The following is a 21,920-nucleotide window of genomic DNA, read 5'->3' on the forward strand; positions in this document are numbered from 1 at the left end:
TAATAGAATAATAGTTGCGAGGTAAAACTCGGCTTAATAGAACAATAAGTGCGAGGTATGACTCGGCTTACCCTGTTTTATTTCATTAATCGTGTCCGAATAGTGCGAATGTTCTCGACGTAATTATTCGGGTGATTTAAGAAAGGTTGCAGGATTGGTCCTGGCTTACTCTCTTATAATCGTAAGGTTTTAATTCCTTAGGATTTATTAAGAGATTGCATTGTAGGGAAATCCGTATTTGGGGATCGAACATCTAGCTAGGATGTCGATGTAAAAGATGTCGAAGACATAGTTGGTAAAAAGTAAACTTTATTAATAGCTGTACCTCGTAAGAGGTTGCCTACGTACACAACAGACTGGGATCAAGCCGATCGTAGTTCACATTCGAGATCTAGCTCGACCGAGTATAGCTCGATGAGCGTCCTTTTTTTTCTTTTTTTTTTATGTATCGCCGCTAGTAGTAATATCTCTTGATGTTCATCGAGTTCCATGATCGAGGTATCATTTCGCCGTCCATTGTCATAAGTTCGTAAATGCCTGGTTTGACGACGTTTGTGATTTGGTAAGGGCCTTCCCAGTTCGCGCCCAGATTTTCGGCTCGTTCTTCCTCTGTATTTTCGAATACCTTGCGAAGGACGAGGTTTGCCAGTTTTGAAATGTCAACCTTTCACCCGTTTGTTGTAGTAACGAGCGACCTGCTGCTGATAGTTTTGCATTCGCAGTAAGGCGCGATCGCGCTCCTCCTCGAGCATATCGAGGCTATCCTTGATCATTTTACCGTTTGTTTTGGTGTCCTGCGTCAGCATCGTTCTGCGAATGCTCGGTAGACCGACCTCGGCGGGGGCAAAAGCTTCCATACCGTGAGACAGCGAGAAAAGGGTTCTGTTTGTCGATCGACGCGGCGTGGTTCGGTGCGACCAGAGGACTCCGTCTAACTCGTCGGCCCATAAACCCTTTTTTTCTTCGAGTCTCTTTTTGATGCCGTCGAGGATAGTTTTGTTAGTTGCCTCGGCTTGGCCGTTCCCTTGTGGGTATCGTGGTGTTAATTTGCTAAGCCGTATTTTCCATTTGGCGCAGAAGTCCTCGAATACGTCGGAGATGAATTGGGGACCATTATCGGTGACGATCTCGTAGGGGAGCCCGTGTCGGCAGATTATGTTTTTCCAGACGAAGTTCTTTACGTCGGTTGCTTTGACTTTAGAGTATGATTCGGCCTCGACCCACTTCGTAAAGTAATCGGTGATGATAAGCATGAATCGCTTCTGTCGGGATCGAGGAAGTGGGCCAACAATGTCCATCGCCCATCGCATGAAGGGATAAGGTGGCGAGGAGGCGGCGAGGAGTTCGGCCGGTGCATGGATCATTGGCCCGTGTCGTTGACATTGCTCGCAGCGGGCTACGAATCGGTCACAATCTGTTAGCATTGTCGGCCAAAAGTGGCCGTGATTTTTGATTTTTAGAGCGAGAGCTCGACCATTAGAGTGACTTCCACACGCTCCCTGATGTGTTTCTTTCATGACATCCTGTGTCTCCTTACCGTGCAGGCAATTGAGCAGGGCTCCTGTCGAACTCCATCGGTAGAGGTTGCCGTGCGACTGGACCTATTTGATAACTATGAGTTTTCAAGGCTCTTTGTAGAGGTTATCAATCCCCTGTCTTGTAGTACAAGGGGTTTATCAATCCAAGAATGTGGTGATAGACACTAAGCTATGTAATCAGGTTCTTAATTCAAGCAAACAAGAGTGGTTTGGTTAACTAGAGACAATTACAAACTTAAGCAGGATTAAAGACTAATGAAATGATTAAACAAGAACTAAACAATGGCAAATGATGAGAATGTATGAATGATGATGAGAAAGGTCTTAGACATGATAGTGGATTAGGGTGCCTTCAGTGATAAACTAATGAGCTCATGAATCATATGATCAAGCAACCATTCAACATAAACATCTTTAATTAAGTTAATCCTCTCATGAAGGTATTAACTCCTATGCTAAAACAGTTTCTAACCCAATCATCATCAGTGAAACATGAGTTAACAAGCATTAAGAATCAGTTTAATATGTCATTTAAGCATATAGACAATCATTCCCATGATGAATAACACTTAAACCTCTAACAACCTTGGTTCAGGCATTTCATCAAACACTTTTGGTGCATGAATTATATGATTTGTATGGATCTAGCATAGAGAACAAGTTTTAGAGAATGGAATATGCATGATCTAACCTCTAAGCTCACTAATCTACCACTTAGCACCCTAATCTACATATCTAAGACCTTAATATGAGATTACTCACTAATCATGATCAACACACTAGATCCTTTGCAAGATGTGTTGTTAATCATGATTAGAAGTGTGATTTGATGATAAGAAATGATGGAACAAGATGAAAAGAAACTTCAAATCGATATTAAACTCTAAAAACAAGGTGTATCAAGTTGTCTTTCACAAAAAGGGAAAAAGGCTAAAAAAATGGATAAAAGGTTCTCTCCAAATTAGGTCTAAAAACAATATATAGGTGTCTTGGGCGAACTGGGTCAACCCAGAACAAACCGGGTACTGACCCGGTCTTGGTGGGTGAAGATGGGTTTTCCACGGTCAAGTGTGTTCTTGGTGTGGCCGTGGCAACCTGACCGTGTCAAAGCTTTGTTCGCGTGTTCTAGGCTGCATTTTGATGCCACGGTCTAACAAGCCTCGTCCAAAACCCGTGGCAAGTGGTCGTGTCAAACGCTGAAGGTGTGTAAAAGTTGCCACGGTCAAGTCCCAGACCGTGGCATTCAGACCGTGTCAAAACCCGAATGCTCGTAAAGTCCTTCCCAGCCAAGTGTTTGTTTGCCACGGTCAAGTCCCAGACCGTGGCATTCAAACCGTGTCAAAACCCGAATGCTTGTAAAGTTCCTCCCAGCCAATTGTCTGTTTGCCACGGTCAAGTGTAGACCGTGGCATGAAGATCGTGTCAATCGCCGAAGATTTTCAGAAGTTTCCACGGCCAAGTGTGGACCGTGGCATTCCATCGCGGCATGTTTAACTTAGTCATTCAGGGCTGTGTGGACCACTTCGCATTCCGGAGAGTGTAACTTCTGAGATACTTGTCAGAATTGAGTGATTCCAGTTTCAGCAGACAGAGGACTCATATATCTCCAACTTTGGTGAAGGGGGCTTCGGTGCCTGGGAAGTGGAAGGCTTCCTGGAGGGCTCATCTTTGCAGTGCATTTACACGATCAGAGAGAGACGTCTATACATGTGTCCATTCCGGAGACCGTATCTTCCTGCTCATAGCTCCGCATTGAATGATCTCGGATGTTCTGTAAAGAGGACTCAAATTTCTCTGATTCTCATGAAGGCCCCGGAAACTGAATCGGCCTGGAAGTGCACCGTCCTTCGAATTCTTCAGAGCTCATCCGCTTGGTCCAAAACAGCAGCGAGAGAGGGGTTTCTTCCGATGAGCTTAACTCTCTGTTCAAGCGTCCGAATTGCATAATTCCACTTGATATAGAACCGTGATCCAATCCTCTCCAACTTTGATGAATCACCCGCCAACTGAATCGGGCCGGAAGGTTCCCCGGACAGGCGATTTCGGAAACGTGTCTGCAGCCGGAGATTTTGGCCGGTACAATCCACTCGCGGTACGCGTTTTGGCCGATAAGGTCTACCCGCGGTACATGAAAATGGCCGGTAAAAACCTTTCTGGTACGCGAGAATGGCCGATAACCTCCACAAAACACAAGTTCACCATTTTTTCAAGTCTTGATCACCATTCCACCTCCTGGATTCATCTTTTCAGCTCTAAATACACCTGATAAACACTCAAAACATGCAAAGACTCATTGGGACCTAATGCATCTCCTAAGTTCTAAAACAAACCCTAAGGACCTAAAATGCATGGAATAAAACATGATTTGGAATGAATTCTGCAACCTAAATGATGCAAATTATGAACATATCAGTATTTGGCGCTTCGAGCTTTAAGACGTCGTGCTACCCATTGGTCGGGTGGGACTTGGCCATCCGTAATGTAGAGCAGGATTTCGATCCTCCAATCGTCATTTGATGGCTCTTGTTCAGCAGGCTCATCGGCGACATCGGGAAGAGGCAATTCGTTGGCGTCTATGCTGTTTGCTTCGAGCTCTCGAACAGTACATACTCCTAGAGGCAAGACGATGCTGGGGGTGTTGATACTTTCGACTGGGATAACGCGCCTTTGATGTGACTCAGACGTCGAAGCGAGAGCGGCCAGTGCGTCTGCGAAAGTGTTGTCGCTTCTCGGGATTCTGGTGAGGGAGAAAGATTCGAAGCGATCAGTGAGACTCTTAACGGCTTTAAGATACAAATCCATGGTGTCGTAGTCGCCGCTGTACTGGCTAGCAACGAGCTGGGGGTCGCAGAAAACTTTGATTTTCTTAACTCCGATCCCTTGGGTTAGACGAAGTCCCGCAAGCAGGGCCTCGTACTCTGCTTTATTATTTGAGGCTGGGAATTCGAGCCAGAATGATTGCTCCAATATAATCGGATGCCAATACCTGCACCTCAGGATGAGGAAGATCCGTCGACGTATAAAGACCACTTCTCGTCGGGGCGGTCGGTTTGGATTAACTCCGGGGGAAGTTCTACCAGAAAATCGGCGAGGACCTGCGATTTGGCGCTTGTCTTATTGTGATATTCAATGTCAAACTCCGTCAGCTCGACAGCCCACTTCGCCATGCGACCCGACTGGCTTGGGCTGTGCAGTATTGTTCGAAGTGGCTGATCCGTCAAGACGACGATCGAGTGAGACTGGAAGTATGGTCGTAGTTTTCTGGCTGACATAATGACTGCGAGTGCAAGTTTTTCCAAGGTTGGGTAACGTTTTTCCGCGTCGTCTAGAGTTTTACTGACGTAGAAAATCAGTTTTTGCTCGCCTCAATCTTCTTTGACTAAGACTCCGCTCGCTGCCGAGCTCGATACCGCAATGTAGTGGTAAAGGGTTTCGCCCGTTTCAGGCTTTGCTAAAATTGGTGTGCTTGCGAGGTACTCCTTCAGTTGCTGGAATGCCTCCTCGCACTTGTTATCCCACTCGAAACGTTTATTGCCTCGGAGGAGTTGATAGAACGAAAGACATTTATCTGTGGATCGCGAGATGAATCGGTTGAGTGTCGCGATCCGGCCGGTAAGGCGTTGGACCTCGCGAGTGTTGCGAGGTGATGGGAGATTGATTAGGGCGTCGATCTGCTTCGGGTTTGCCTCGATTCCTCGTTTAGTGACGATGTAGCCGAGGAACTCTCCGGATGTCATCCCGAAAGTGCACTTAGTCGGATTGAGCTTCATTTGATATTGATTCAAGACAGTGAAGCAAGCCTGTAGATGACCGATGTGGTCGCCGGCGGTAAGTGATTTTACCAGCATATCGTCGATGTAAACCTCCATCGTTCGTCCTAACTGGTCAGCAAACATGTGGTTAACTAGTCGTTGGTATGTCGCGCCCGCGTTTTTCAAGCCAAACGGCATCACCTTATAACAGTAGGTCCCGCGGTCAGTGATGAAGGACGTCTTTTTGCGATCTTCGGAATGCATTGTGATTTGATTATAGCCAGAAAAGGCATCCATGAACGACAAAAGCTCATTCCCTGCAGTCGCCTCGACGATTCCATCTATAAGTGGCAAGGGGAAACTATCCTTGGGACATGCCTTGTTGAGATCGGTGAAGTCCACGCAGATTCTCCATTTGCCGTTTTTCTTTTTGACGACAACTGGGTTTGCTAACCACTCCGGATATTTGACCTCGACGATTGAGCCAGCCTTCGACAAACGCTCGACTTCATCGTTGACGGCTTGGGCCTTTTCCGGACCTAACTTTCTCCTTTTCTGCTTGATCGGCTTAAACATAGGGTCGATATTAAGCTCGTGACTTGTTATCGCAGGATCGATTCCAGGCATATCGCGTACTGACCAGGCGAACGTCGATGCATTTCGGCGAAGAAGTCTGACGAGCTCAACCTTGATCTCCTCTTTTAGGTCAGCTCCGATTCCTACGCATTGTTCGGGATCACTTTCGTTGATGTTTACTTGTACGACGAGCTCTTGCTTGGGTCCTTCCTGAGATGGTAAATCGACTTGAGTTGTGGGTAAGATCGTGAGGCATGCCTTGGCTGGAATCATGGATTTGAATCGGAGTTTGTGTTCGGCTGCGAAGCAAAGTCTCGACATCTCTTGGGATCCCCGAATAGTTTTGACCCCGAACGTTGTTGGAAACTTGAGGCATTGATGATAGGTCGAAGGCACTGCCTTCATGGATTGCAGTCAGGGTGTTCCCAGAATGACGTTATAGATAGCAGGTTTGTCGATGACGACAAATTTGACGAGGCGAGTCGTCTTCGCAGCATAAACCGGGAGTCTGATCGTTCCGATCAAGTAGACCGTATCTCCATCAAATCCGGCGAGTGGTTTAACTAAGGACTTGAGGTGATGGTTTTCCTGTTCCATCTTATCAAGAGTCTCTTTGAAAATTAGGTCTACCGAGCTTCCTGTGTCGACCAATATCTGCGACACCTTGCAATCTGCAATCTGTAGCTCGATCACAAGTGGGTCGTTGTGTGGCATGTCGACTCCCTCCGTGTCGGCTTCGGAGAATGCGATCGCATCGCTTTCAGTAGCCTTAGGACCTTTTACTCGCCATTTATGTGCAAGCATGACCTGCCGGCCATACTTTTTTATCGATCGAACGGAATCGTTGCATGTTGACAAGCCTCCCATAATCATGAACACCTTATTTCGAGATTCTTAGGGAGTGTCGCCCCGAGGCTGATTACCCCGATCTCTCTTGTGAGGTCGTCGTTGGCTTGCTCGCTAGTTGGAGGAAGAGGCAGAAGCTGTTCGGCGGGTACCGTCGGTCGAGCTTCGTTGTTGCACGACGCGGTACTTTGGGGTTGGTTTGCTAAGGTGATTTCTCCCTTACCATATTTTGCGAGTAAATAGGCTTGTAACTCGCGACACATCGCAGTCGGGTGGCCGTACTTGTTGTGATAATCGCAGAAAGGTCTCGTCTCTCCGCGGTCGCCTCGTTGCCATGTGTTCGATTGAGGTTGATACTGGCGATTCAGTATATGTCGCTCCTCGGCGATTGTCACCTCGGTAGCTATTGTTCAGGTGTTGTCGAGGTTCTTGATAATCTTGCTTGGGAATTTCTTTGGGAGGTTGCTGTTTTGGCGCCGTGTTCGCTGGCGAGGCAATCTTTTTCTCTTCCTCGTCTTCGATGTACAGGGTGGCGTGGTGAAGCGCATCTTCAAGAGTTTGCGGGGCACTGAATTTAAGGCTGTCTCGAAACTTCGTGTCAATTCGGAGAGCATTTCGAAGGGACGAGATCGATGCCTCGTCGGTCACGGTGACACGAGAAACTATTGCACTGAATCTGCCGATGAAAGATCGAAGGGATTCTTTTTCGCCCTGTTTGATTTGGAATAGATCGGCGCTGGAAACTGCGCCTTGGATGTACATCATGTACCTTTTTAGGAAAGCAGTCGACAATGCTTGGTAACTGTCGATTGAGTTTGCCTTTAACTTAGAGAACCATACGAGAGCCGCGCCACTGAGATTTTCGACAAACAGCTGGCAGAAACCCGCATCTTTCTCTTCGGGGGTGAATCGTGCTCGGCCCATTTGAATGCTGAACGCGGTCATATATTTGCTTGGGTCCGAGTTGCCCGAATACGTCGGGAGATTGAACTTCACCTAATTTCTTATCGGAAAATCAGTTATTCGGGTTGTAAACGGGGTGCTTTGGCTTTCTTTCAGCACACGATCGATCTCAGGTGCTGAGCTGGTTGCTTGATGTACTAGCGAGGTCATGGCTCGCAGTTTTGCCTTCATTTCGTTCATCTCTTTGTCTTGTTGGGGGTTTCTAATTCGAAATTAACGCGTTTCGTGTTCAAGAGCTCCAATATTCACCTCGCTACAGTTCGAGGTAGGGTGATTTTCTGTCGTCGGCGGTGCGGGAGAGTCCGAATAAGGCACGCTGAACGCGCTGAATTTCTTGCGCTCGTCTTTTCGGCGCTTGGGTCTCTGACAAGTGCAACACGTTGACTTGGTCTTGACAAGAGAGTTGTGCTGCAGCTAGTTCATTCAAGCGAACACTTGTTTGATGATTCAACTCTTCTATTCGAGCCATCATCGTTGTGAATAACGCTGTGACATCGGCGGGGGACGCTGTGACATCGGCGGGGGCCGGTGCGCTTCGGTTTATATCCTGCACCTCTGGGTGTAAGGTTGTGTTTTCCACGGGATTCGACGTCGGTGATCGCCTATTCGAGGTCTCTTGGTCGTTACCTGGTGATACGTTGAGCCCCTCCTAGGCAGTAGTCGAGGTAGGCAGACTGATCGTTTCGTTGGTTTGAATTCCTGACATTATCGAGCCCCTCTTTGTGTAGAAAGAAATCTCTCTGCCCCACGGTGGGCGCCAATTGTTGATTAGTATCCGCACACGAGGTCAATTCAGTAAATGTTATTAAAGGGAGGTCGGAGATTCTTGTTAGATAAGGACGAGCTTGATGTGATTTTAGCGAGGTCTACTCAGCGAGATCTATTAAGCGAGGTGAGAGTTAATGTTCGCAAGTATCAAGTGTTTAATCTTTATGTCAGATTACGGATCCCGTAATAAATGAAGTTACAGGGCTATTTATAGTGTTCGAATTAGGTTACATCTCGGTCAGAGTAGATTGGGCAGTCGGGCAGATAGACCTGACCGACCGTCTATCTGAGTGTCGAGCTGGCGAGCTGTTTCACTTGTGTGGACGTGGCGAGCTGCTCCTTTGACATATGAGACTTGTTTCTTGAACGACCTCGTTTTGGCTCGGTGAATGGGCTTTTGTCCACCTTCGATTCTGTTGGGCTTCACCAATCTGCTGATGGGCTTGATCGAAGTTACAGAAAGGAGGCTGTGCTCAGCCCACCTACAACATGCTCCATATCAGATAATTGGAAGGGGTAAGTTTGGTGACATTCGTCATATTGACGTCGAGGAGTTGTTGTGTTTCGGAGACAGCAAATGTCTCGGTTGTTGCAGCCGGTTGTGTACTCGCCATTGAAAACGAGAGGGAGTTAAGGGAAGAAGAAAGAGTTTGAAAAGAAAAGTGGCGGCTGCAAAAAAAATTAGAATAAATTACTGGATAATTCTTTTTTTTTTTTTTTTAATGAATGTTAAATTTATTCGAACAAAAAAAAAATGTTTTTACATCAGATGTTTTCAAGTTTAGAAAGCATTATCTATGAAAATTTGAATCTAGACTTCAGTGTGGATATGAAGTTAGCCAGAGCTGATATCCCTCTTCGTACTTCCGATCTCCAAGCAGGCGAATGGAGTTGAATCTGTTTTTCATTCCTTTGTCTATTCTTTGTATAAGATGCTGCGGTTCAGAGTAGTGTTCTCCATGCCTGTGACCATTTCTTTCTCCCCAAATAAGGTAGATGGTCATTTGGAAAAGATACCTGGTCATGAAGTTTTTCAGGCGACCATGGTTCTGGTGAGTAAGGAAACTCAGTAATTCTTCCCAGGAGCAGGTGAAGTTTTCCTTAAGTATTCCTCTTGCTAAAGCATTCCAAATCTGGGAAGTGTATGGACAATCGAAGAATAAATGGTCTCTGCATTCAATTGGATGAAGGCAAAAAACGCAAGAAGTGTATAGCTGCGCATTCCATGTCAACATTCGGTCTCCAGTCGGGAGTCTGTTAAGAATAGTGATCCAGGTGTTGAAAGCAAATTTGGGAGTATTATGAGTAAACCACACCACTCTTCTCCATGGTACTAGAGGGCGTGATTGTCATAATAGGTCCCGAGTTTGTTTCGTACTGAATCGAGGCTTATACTCATCAAGCTTCAATCTCCAGAGAACAACATCCTCCTCATCTGGCTTGTAGCGAGTGCGGATTGCAGAGATTTCATCCTCTATTTTGTTAAAAATGGGGTATCGATGATGCCTTCTCCGGTGAGAACAGAGGGCAGAGGCGACTGTTGCTTTTGAGCTCAGACCAAGGTCTATGAACCCTCTTTCTCCAGTTAACTCCACTAGTCGCCCCATCGAGGTCCAGTGATCAAACCAGAGATAAGTATTCTTCCCATTTCGAATCTCCATTCGCACAAACTCCTTCGCTTTGTCTCTGATTTTCAGTATCTGTTTCCACATCCACGATCCTGGTGAAGAGCTTTTAGGATCTTTAATGGCCCAAATTGACGATCCCTGAATATACCGAGAGTGAACCCAACGTGCCCAGTAGGAGTCTTTGACAGTAAGAATCCTCCAGAATAACTTCAAAACCCAGACATCATTTGCTCCAAGTCCTCCTTCTTTCTTCGGAGAACAGACATCACGCCAAACGACTTTGGCCTTTTTGGTGTTCAAGTCTGGTCCAGACCATAAGAAAGCTGAACAGATACTTTCGATTTCATCAATGCAACCCTTAGGTAACCGATAAGCAGAGATCCAGAAATTTGTTAGTCCACAGATTACAGAGGTTAATAACTGTAAACGGCCTGCAAAAGAGAGAAAACGACCTGCCCAAGAATGAATTCTTCGTCTGATTCCATCTATGAGGGGAGCATAATCCACTTTGGTCATCTTTTTGGTAAGGAGAGGTAGTCCTATGTAGCGGACTGGGAGAGTTCCAGCAACAAAGGGCACATTCGCAAGTGTTGTTATACGGAGATCCCCAGCAACACCTGCCAGAAACACAGTCGACTTTTCTAAGCTAACTTGGAGCCCTGATAGCTTCGCAAAATCCTCAAAAACCGTGATGATATTTCCCATAGAAGCCAAACTTCCATCTGAAAAGACCATCAAATCATCAGCAAAACAAAGATGTGTGAGAGCTAACTCCTTGCATTTGGGGTGGTAACCTATTCTTTGTTCAACTGCAGCCTTGTCAATCAGCTTAGATAGAACATTCATACACAGAACAAAAAGGTATGGGGACAATGAGCATCCTTGTCTAAGGCCTCTCTTGCTCCCAAAGTAACCAGCTAGTTCCCCATTAACTTGAACAGAGAAAGACGCTGATGATATGCACAGCCTGATCCAGTGAATAAACTGTGGGGGGAAGTCTAGAGCTCTGAGAAAGGTGAGCAGAAAATCCCATTGTACAGAATCAAACGCTTTGGAGATATCTATCTTCATAGTACAGCGAGGAGAGATGGATTCCTTATGATAATCCTTCACAAGCTCAGATGCTAGTAGAAGATTTTCAATAAGAAGTCTATCTTTTACAAAGGCAGATTGATTTGGAGCTATAAACAGGGGTAGGATTAGCTTTAATCGATTTGCTATAATCTTAGATATGACCTTGTATAAGACATTGCAGCAGGAGATGGGTCTGTAGTCCTTCATTTCTGTTGCTTCTTCTTTTTTCGGTATGAGAGCAAGGATGGTGGAGTTCACTCCCTTGGGCAGGAAACCCTTAGCAAAGAAAGATTGAATGCTAACCACAAAGTCCTTACCAATAATCGGCCAAGCTGATTTATAGAACTCAACAGTATAACCATCTGGTCCAGGTGATTTACCACAAGGCATAGCAAATAAAACATCATAAACTTCCTTCTCTGTCACATCCCTGATTAACACATCTTTGTCCATCGGCGAGCACTTAAAATTCAGCAGCTCGGATAGGAAATCCTCTTCCACTTGTTGAAAATTCTGCGGAACTGTATTCAGAAAGCCTTCAAAAAATCTCACTGCTTCTCCTTTTATCTCCTCTTGGCCTGTAACAATTACCCCTGACTGAGTTCTGATCTCTCTTATTCCATTCTTGGCCGCCCTTACTCTTATAGCACAATGATAAGCCTTTGTACATCTATCTCCCACATTAAGCCAGTGTAATTTAGACTTCTGTTTCAGGTAGCCTTCCTCTAGTTTTGAAATGTGTTCCCAACGCTTAAGAGCTGCTTTTTCGCTCTCCTGATTAGCAGTAGTCGGCAGTACCATGGTCAACTCTTGCGCATCACACAGTGTTTCAAAACTGTCTTTCACCTTCATCGACAGATTATTCAAGTTTTCACGCATATAATACGGATAGCCCCTTTAAGTTCTTTTAACTTCTTGGAGAAAAGATATAAAGCTGATGTCGAGATATATAAAGGTGTGGTAGTACCCCAGTATTCCGCAACCTTGGTCTTGAAACTCGGAAGAGAAGTGACCACATTTGCAAACTTGAAAGGTTTCTTTCTTGTGGTGATAATACCTGGAGTTAGATATACTCGACAACGGAGATGATCAGAGCAACCACCTGGTTCAAAAACACTGTACGAAGAGGGAGAATTCATCAACCAAATATCATTTACCAATACCCTGTCCAGCTTCTTGCAGACAAGACCATTCAACCTCTTGTTGCCCCAAGTATATAAGGGTCCATGATAACCCATGTCAGTAAGGCTACAGTCCCGTACCATATTTTGAAAATCATACATACCAGAATCAGAACCCGTATAAGTATCCGAGTTTGATCGCTCCTCTGTTTCCATAATCTCATTAAAATCTCCCATGACAACCCATTTCAACTTTCGCAGGATTGGAGAACTTGAATGACTCCTCAGATCATCCCAGAGCACTTTCCTCTCATCTTCAAAGTTAGAAGCATAGACAAATGTACACAGGAACTCATTCTCCTCAGTCGGAAGCTTCACTAGAACAGATATCAGCTGTGAAGTTTTGTAAAACGGAGTAACTCTAACCCAATCCTTCCAAACTATCCAAATTCGTCCTAATCGGTGATGCTCATAATTGTTCATGAAAGACCATCCACGAAACATTGACGATAGAACCAGCGCAGACCTTGATTCCTTCACCCGAGTTTCTAACAGAGCACCAAACTCGAAATTATTTTGTAAACACCAACTTCGAACTACATTATGCTTATGTACTTTGTTGAGTCCCCTAATATTCCAGAAGAATATCAACATTAATGATGATTACGAGTTCGACGGGTCCTCCTTTTCGTCGACGTCTTTTTGGCTGACGGCGGAGAAAAAGAAAGTTTAGTTGCTTGAGATGTCTTAGTTGCAGTGATTACAAAGATACAAAGATTCATTAGATACAAAGATTACATATTTATAGTGATTACAACAGAGAATTATGGATTAACTATTGACTAATCTATCCTTTCTATAGATACATTCTACACCATGTTTTATACATCTCTAATCTCGTTTATTACCAGAAAACATAAAATTTCTTTTTGAGATACTACCTTCCAAGAACAAAAGCATTGTTTTCTATGCAATTCTCCATCATGATTTGATTATTACTTATAGACAATTGACGTGTCATTCATTGAATGGTTACCAACCAAACATTACATTTAATGATCCATGGAAACAGAGAAAGTGGGTGTGAATATAAATATACTTGACATTAAAAACGTATGAAGACATGATAACTTTTGTTTTTAACAAATTAGAAGAGAACTTATTAAGAGCCCCACATAGAACCAACTTGGCCACAACCAATATATGTGGAATTCCGAGTCATTGCTTTCAAATTTAATCCTTCATCAAATCCAAATTTCTATATAGAAAAAAGAGTTCGACTTTATGTTATTTGTTTTTATGAAATTTAATTTTGACAATTCAGCTTTAGACATGTTGGGTCCTTTCTCTATATAGTCTTGTCTCCACTTTGTCTTTTTCTTTTTAGTCGATTGATCCAAGTGTATGATATGAAATTTAATATCATTGGATTTCATATATGTTCCTGTATATACCTACCATATTAGATATAGAGAATTTGACTACATTTATTGGGAAAAAATAATCAACCGTTCTTTGTTCAATATGTATGATATATCAAGATTGAAATATTTTTTGAACAATTTCTTTTGGTATAATCATAACAATTGATGGTGGCATGCAAAAATAGACTTCAAAATTGGGTCCACACTTAAAGAAGGTAGTAGATAATAATTTCTTGCTACACCATCCTGTAACCTACTATAACATCACACATGCTTTGCCACCTCACCCACCCATACCATCATTACACTATTGTTTTTAAACCCGGTTTTGATTTAACCGATCCAATTGGTCTGACCTAAAGTCAAAAACAAAAATGGTTGAGGTTCATATGTGTGATCAACAATGTTAAAAAAATTATTTAGTCATGTATAGTTGAAAATTGTATTTTTATAGTGATCAATAGCAAATGATCATCATATAAACTAATTGGTTTGGTACGATAATCAATGGATTCGGTTTTGATTTCCATTTACGTTTAAAACCTAAACCATGCTACCTCCATTTATTTATAACCAATCTCATTTGAGAAGTGTAGTAAGCTACTTTGCTCACATAAGCTATAACAAGAGAGAGCCGAGAGAGAGAGAGAGAGAGAGAGAGAGAGAGAGAGAGAGAGAGAGAGAGAGAGAGAGAGAGAGAGAGAGAGAGAGAGAGAGAGAGAGAGAGAGAGAGAGAGAGAGAGAGAGAGAGAGAGAGAGAGAGAGAGAGAGAGAGAGAGAGAGAGAGAGAGAGAGAGAGAGAGAGAGCAAACAGTAATTGCTTTGAAGTTGCAATAACAAAGATTAAAGGAAAAGAGCCTAAAGATGATGAAGGGAAGCAAGTCTTACACGGAGTATTCGTCGTCTTTCTCAACTGACGAATTCGGTTACGATCAGAACCGCACAAACTCCTATAATTTCAATGGACCTTGCATCAACACAGATCCTGAGATTAAGAGGAAGAAGAGAGTCGCTTCTTATAACCTTTTTGCCACCGAGGAAAAGCTCAAGAACAGTCTCAAGAGCAGTTTCAAATGGATCAAGAACAAATTCTCTGGTGATGATACTAATATCCGGTACAACGTCTAGATTAGTCCACTTTTAAACTTCTTCTTTTTTTTTTTTTTGATAATGAAACTTCTTCTTTTTCTTTCTTTTTAATTACTCTAAGATTATATCGAAATTTAACATGTAAATTAATTGTGTGAGATTAAGCATGTTTGTGTGTGTGTGTGTGTGTGAATGTCTCTAAAGATTTGTATGGGGTTTGTGTTACTCAAATGGAAATGCAGACGTTGTCTATGTTCACAATTTGCAGGTTGGGGAACCAAAGCTGCAAATCTTTCCTTATTACAAAAACTAATTAATTGGCTGAATCCAAAAAACTATTTAATTTCTTTTTATACGGTCTAATAAATAAAACTATTCTTTTTTTTGTTCAACAAATAAAACTATTCAATCTAATCTGATACGCTGAGAGAGTGTTTCTTCCACATTTATTTCCAAGCACGCCAAATATCACAAAATATTTAGGAAGCATCACTCAACTTTAATTAATTCTTCCTAAAGCAATTGTCGATTTTTATTTTCTTCTTTTTGTGATATCTTGGTGTTTTTGTCTTAATTTTTTTATTTTTGTAACATCTTTCCCAAAATTTCTATGTAAAAAAAATATTTTGAGATAATAACGAAAGTTACATTGGACGCTTTCTCTAGAGATTAATGGAGGAAGGACACCCGACATAAACCTAGCTCATGCATTTTTATCTCCTTTTTCCTAGTAACATAATATTTATATACATCACTGGCTTTTACACACACACAGTGCTCGCCCGTATTTTTGTGTGGCTTATAGCTAAAAAATTATTGTGGCCTAATAATATTTGAAGTAAAAAATGATAATGTCTAACATTATAGACATTATTTAGTTACTAATAAAATTACACTATTATTATCATATTTTTACTTAAAATTGATTTTCAGATTTCAAATTTAAAACTGAGTAATAAAAAGAAACAAAAAACTAAAAAATAAAGCACAAACCATGATATTAACCAAACTGTGGGATGTGATGACAATGGAAGTTGCAATATACTTACATGATCACATTTCTAAGCGTGGCTCCTAAATTACTAAATAAAATTGTGGCTTGAAGCACATATGTCCCTGCCTGCACACACACATTGATGAGGAAATGGCCTCTAAAGATATTTTTCCAACAATGAAGAACCCACCGAGGACAAGATCAAGACTAAGGAAGCTGAGAGAAGATTTCAACACTGCTATGTACACCTTAATCAATCAAAGCAGCCTAGAAGACATCACCAAAGGCATTGATCAACTTAGCATCGACCAGCCTCTTCTTAACCAAGTAGCAATGGGAATATCCGAGAAGAAGATGCTACTTATAAAAGATGGAGATCAACTAGAGAGGAGCCAAGAGCTTGAGGAGCAAGAAGACACAAGCATCATGCCTACACCAACAACAGAGTGACCTCTACTAAAGACACAAGGAGCTCGCATGATCTTCATCATTGAAGCTGCCAACGACTAAGTGTCAAAACGACACCAAGGTGAGTGTTTAACTTATTACCTCACGAGTTTCCTTCTTCTTTGTTTTGCAGGTTTTGTTTTAAGTCCTTTAGTTATTTTGTCTTTTAAATCGAGTAAGAAACTTTAGAATTGTTTCCTCTTTTCCGTTTATTTACATTTTAAAGAGTTCAACACAAGTTTCTTTTCCTTTTGAGTCTAGAGTCGACCCTAGAAGGTCAAGGCCGAATGACTGTTTATAAAGTCCCATATGCGGCATTGTACAACACAACCTTTTACCCTAAATCAATAAAGATCATATTTTCTTAGAGCAGCTGCCTCTTGTCCGAGTCCTTGAACACTGAGTGGGTTCCCCTTTGTTCTTGAGTTCACCGACTTATCACAGCCCCTCCATCAGCTGTGTGGCGTCACATCGATCCCCTTTGGTTACTTGTTCACCGTTCATACACCAATCTAAGCAAAGAGAGCCTCTTGGCCAATTGCTTGGGTTCCACCTCTCCACACTGGACCATATATTCTCTAAGTGAAGAGAGCCTCTTGACCAATCATTTGGATACATTCATACCATCACCCTTGATCTTATATCAGTTTGGTATCAGAGCTGAAAGGTTCTAACATCAGATGATATATATCCTTTTCAATTCCTTGTTACTTGGTGTTTTGTTCCTTTCATTGTTACTTTGTTTAAATCTATCAAGGCCGAAACCGTGATGGTGAAGGTAATCGACAGAGTCACAATGACATCAAACTGACTGCACCTACTTTTGTTGGCAGGGTAAATCCTGAAGCTTACTTGGAGTGGGATCGGAGGATGGAACATATCTTTGATTAATACTCTTACAATGATCAGAAGAAGGTGTCTTTGATGCGGCTCAACTAATCGACCATGCATTGTCATGGTGGGATTGAGACGAGTCTGAAAGGAGGAGGCACCACTATAAACAGATCACTAGTTGGGACGCCATTAAATTCAGCTTGAGAAAGAGGTATGCGCCACCACATTTTCATAGAGACTTACAAAAGAAGTTTCGAAAGTTGATGCAGGGAAATAGATCTGTTGAGGAATATTTTAAGGAGTCTGAGCAACTCAGAAACCGACTTGAGTTAGCTGACACCGAGGAGACCCTCATGGCTCAATTTCTCGATGGATTACAAGACCAAATGTGTGCGCCAAAACTCGCACAACCAAAAATTTGTAAGAAAAACTTAAGGGATTCGAAATTTCTAGGGTGGTCGCAAGAACAGGAAGATCGAAGGAGGGTTTTTATTGCTGTGAAAGTATTTAGTCTTTATTGCTTAGGGTTGCAAAAAGTTACATAATGAATCGTGTAAATCTTCTATTTATACTAACTTCTTAAACCGCCCAGCCGAGAATCTCGAGAGAGATTTTAGGAATATTTCCTTATCGCTTCGTGCGGCCACCGCCTCAAGGCGTCGCCTAGGGTTTTTATGGGCTTTCGTCCTTCAAGGCTTTGGTTCAGCCCATCTCGGGAGAATCAGCTCGGCCCAATTACGAAAGGTAACGGCTCGGTCCATTCTCCTTCTTGCACAGCTTGGCCCATCTTCACTTGTGTATGGCTCGACCTATCTTCTCTCATGCGCGGCTCGCCCATCACCTCCTCACGGCTCGGCCCATCTGTAATATTGGGTACAGCTCGGCCTACTCCTCCTATGTGGGGGTTCGCCCTTGTCAAATCGGCTCTCCCGATGGTTAATTTATTCTTCAAATGGTTTAAACTGGTTGAGATGAAACCGACCCCAACAGTTAGCCCCCCAGCTCGTCAGTTTCAGAGGTGAGAGTGACGAGATTTATCATTCCTAGTTGTGGAATTAACCATCGAGTCGAGTTTGTCGTGGGATGATTATAGGCGAGACGTATCAGAGACAAGATTACCGAGCTGTTCTGGCGGAGTTTATGCCGAGGCATTCTGGCGTAGGTCGCTCCGAGCCGTATTCCAAAGTGTCGGCGAGGCGTTTTCGTTAGTAACGCTGAGCCGTGTTTCAAGGTACGGCGAGGAGTTTATCTTAATAATGCCGAGCCGTTTTCAAGGTAATGACGAGGCCTTTATGCTAATAATGCTGAGCCGTGTTTCAAGGTAACGACGAGGCATTTATGCTAATAATGTCGAGCCTTGTTTCAAGGTAACGACGAGGCCTTTATGCTAATAATGCCGAGCCGAGTTTCAAGGTAACGACGAGGCGTTTATGCTAATAATGCCGAGCCGTGTTTCAAGGTAACGACGAGGCCTTTATGCTAATAATGCCGAGCCGTGTTTCAAGGTAACGACGAGGCCTTTATGCTAATAAAGTTGCCGAGCCGTTTCGTGTTAACGATAATGACGAGGCGTTCTTATGAAATTATCGAGCCGTATCGACAAAGCACGGTTTGGTTCACACAGCTTGATAAGATATTCTCAGATAACCATAGCTGTGTTGTGGGCTCGGTTTACCTGGACAGCTCCGCACGGGAAACATTTAGCGGCTGTTAGTTCTTTTCCAAGACATCTTGAGTGTTGGCGTGTGTGACGGACGCGCCATGAGGTTTTGCATTCGCCACGGACTTCACGCGCCCTAATTGAACACCTTTGTGCCATCTCGAGGTCCATGCGGACTTCACGCGCTTCGGTTGTTCTATAAATAGGTGAGCTCCTTCGTTCCTCCTCATAATCTTCAGACCCATTCGTTTTCACTAAAAGGTAGCTCTCCCTTCTATCTTCTTTCTCTCTCTAGTTTATTTATTTTCCGGCTAGGGTTCCGAGGTCTCCGCCGCCTCAGATCTTTTTCCGACGAAAGTTGGCTGCGTAGTATTGTATTTTCCGTACCAGCTGTAAATCATGTCGAACCATTCCAACGATTCATTAGATTAACTCTTTAACTACGAGCCGATCGTGTAGACGCCGAGGTGAGAGGTGTAACAGGATCCTCCGAGGAATCTATCTCGCCGAGCCCTTCCAACCGTTCATCCGAAAGCGACGAGGCGTCGAATCGCTCAAGTCCGTCAGGCGCTCGCTCTCCAGATAACGAGCCGTCGGTTTCGACGAGCCGCCCTCAGGGTCCCGCTTATGACGAAGATGTTAATTATGCCGCAGTGAAAGCTGAGGAGGAAGCATTTCCCTTTGATCTGTTTGAGGCGAAGCTTGAATTAGAACGTCTCATGGCGTTCCGAGGTGCTTCTTCGTCTGGGCAAGGGAAGCAAAAGCGAGTGAAAAGACAAAAACCTGACCCGCCCGGCTCTACGCTCTCCTCCCCTGACTCACTCGAGGCGTTGAGATGTCGTTTCGGGATATCCGAGGCGGTAGAATTCGTCCTTCCAGAAAAGAATGACCGAGCTGACAAACCCCTTGAGAATCACTTCACTCTGTACGAGGCGTTCTTTGAGCTTTGTTTTCTCTGGTTTCCGATCCCCGGAGTTATCCTTGAGTACTTCTGGAAACATGGGATCTCGATCGGGCAGATTATGTCGAGGGGTCTGTGACACATGATCGGCATTCTGGTTCGAAGCTTTGAATGCGGGCTCGATATTGAACCGAATCACCAGCTAAACTTGTTGGAGATCAGAAAAGCTCCGAAGGGAGACAGATTTTATATCTCCAACAAGTCCAATCGCCGGATCATAGGTGGTTTTCCAAGCAAGGATCAGTTTTGGACCGAGCGCTTTTTCTATGTCTTGGTGAACGAGGCGTCAGTTGGCGAGGATTACGTTCAAAAAACCAAGACCGCCTGGGGACCACTTGGTAGCCGATCCGAAGCTTTGCCCCGGCTCGGAACTGTTATCATATAATCTTCCCTTACTGAGCTGATTGTTTTCGTGTTGTTTTTGCAGTTCGGAACATTCTTCCCCCAGTTCCCGACGACCTCTTTGTTGTCCGAGATTCTCTTGCGGCTCGGTGAGTTAATTGGAGGAAGCATTTTACATTCGAGAGAGTGGAAAGAGCGCGAGCCATTCTTGCCGGAGTTCCTGTTAGCTCTTCGTCTTCAAATTCCTCAGGAGACACAAGGGAGAAAATGGTGATCATTACTCTTAGAGATAAAAAGAGGCGTGAAGAAGAAGAAGCTGCGAGACGAGCCGCTGAGGCGGATCAAACGGAGGCCGAGGCTGTTCCTCAAGATGTTCTGCCGAGCCGTGATGGTGAGGGCACGTCCCGAGCTGTGGGGGCGAACGTTGCCGAGGTGAACGAGAAAGAAGTGGCGCCCGAGGTGGAACCGGGTGAAATCATTCTTGAGGCGCCCAAAGATGACTCCGCGGCGCGGAGTAAAACTCCTTCCAACTCTGCTATCGTGACTCTTCCGAAGTCGTCGAGATCCCCGGCTTCGCATCTTCAGAAGCACAATTCCGGCCGAAAACGTTCGGCCGCTGATAAAGGGAAAAGCGTGGCTGTTCAGAAAGATGAGCCGCCTAAAAAGAAACGCAAACTGGCTTCCGGAGATCCCGCTTTCGCGCAATTGGATGTCGACGACCCAGACGCTTCGGCGGTGAAGTTCTCGCGTGTCAACAATGCTAACACGCGTCTTCCTCCTGAGAAGCTTAGGAGGCCAAGGTCCTATGGTGCGATGGCACAGCGCGGCACCAAGGTATTGTCCGCTTACTCTCCTTATTTTATTAAATTCTGACTAAGTGTTTAACGCGTAGTATTCTTTGCAGTTTGTAGCGGCCATAAACGAGCTGATGGCTGAGTACGAGGCGGACCTGTCCAAGGCATCCTTGGCGTATCGAGGCCAAGGATGCCTTGTTTGACGCTAAGGTCAAGCGTGCGAAGAATGCCTTGTTTAGCCGGGTTTTAAGAGTTCGTTTCGGTTTTAGAGAAAGCGATGTAGTCTCGACTTACAATCTCGTGTGCGATGACAAACCGTGGTGACCGATACGTTTTTGGTCTTAAATTTGTATAGCACGCTTGCTTTTAATCCATAGAGGATGTAACTTGCACCCTCGTCCTAGGAAAGGTGGTTAAAAGTCCATTTAGAGGACTTTGTGACTGTTGCCTCGCTGTGGCCAGCAACGAGGCGAGGTGTTTGGAGACTTAGTTTGCCGAAGTGAATGCAAGGATAAGTAAAAGTCTAGGAGAAGTGTACATTAATGATGATAACTTGCCGAAGTGACGAATAAACGAATTAAAAAATCCGAGGCGAACATGAAATAAGTAGCTGATTTAAAACGAATGAAAATTGGCCGAAGTGGCAATGATCCTAGAGATGGAAGACGAGCTAAAATTGTAGAGTTAAATGAAGGTATGTGTATACGTACCCACTCCCCCTCCCCCTTTTTAGACAGCTGAACCCATCCGAGGACGGGCTGCCTACGTACCCTTTGCAGGGATCAAGCCGTCCCGTAGTTCATGTTGATCGTGTTGTAGCCTTAGTGATAATACTTCTTCAGGTGCATTGCATTCTATGATCTTGGAATTGCTTCGTCAGCTACCGTCGCAAGTTCGTAGACTCCTGGGCGAACTACTTTTGTAATCTTGTAAGGTCCTTCCCAATTTGCTCCGAGCTTTCCTGCATTCTTCTTGGCAGTGTTTTGGAAAACTTTTCGAAGAACGAGCTCTCCTTTTTTAAATCTTCGACTTCGGATATTTTTGTTGTAGTATCTCGCCGTCGCTTGTTGGTAGTTTTGGATTCGGATTAGAGCCTGGTCGCGCTTTTC

At 44.0% G+C, this 21,920-nt stretch overlaps 2 protein-coding genes across 2 annotated transcripts; both read left to right on the top strand.

Moving 5' to 3' along the window:
* Positions 1-14,406: 14,406 nt before the first annotated feature.
* Positions 14,407-15,031, top strand: LOC18014278. Its single transcript, XM_006397069.2, has one exon. It carries the CDS (start codon positions 14,555-14,557, stop codon positions 14,816-14,818), a length of 264 nt encoding a protein of 87 aa, XP_006397132.1. The 5' UTR covers positions 14,407-14,554; the 3' UTR covers positions 14,819-15,031.
* Positions 15,032-19,757: 4,726 nt separating this feature from the next.
* On the top strand, positions 19,758-21,014 carry LOC112085340 (uncharacterized protein At3g60930, chloroplastic-like). The gene is made up of 4 exons (XM_024154546.1): positions 19,758-20,048; positions 20,103-20,166; positions 20,268-20,851; positions 20,922-21,014. Exons 1-4 carry the CDS (start codon positions 19,758-19,760, stop codon positions 21,012-21,014), a joined length of 1,032 nt encoding a protein of 343 aa, XP_024010314.1.
* The last annotated feature ends 906 nt before the right edge of the window (positions 21,015-21,920 follow it).

The sequence above is a fragment of the Eutrema salsugineum genome, unplaced genomic scaffold (genome assembly GCF_000478725.1).
Source record: "Eutrema salsugineum unplaced genomic scaffold, Eutsalg1_0 scaffold_3, whole genome shotgun sequence".
NCBI lineage: Eukaryota > Viridiplantae > Streptophyta > Magnoliopsida > Brassicales > Brassicaceae > Eutrema > Eutrema salsugineum.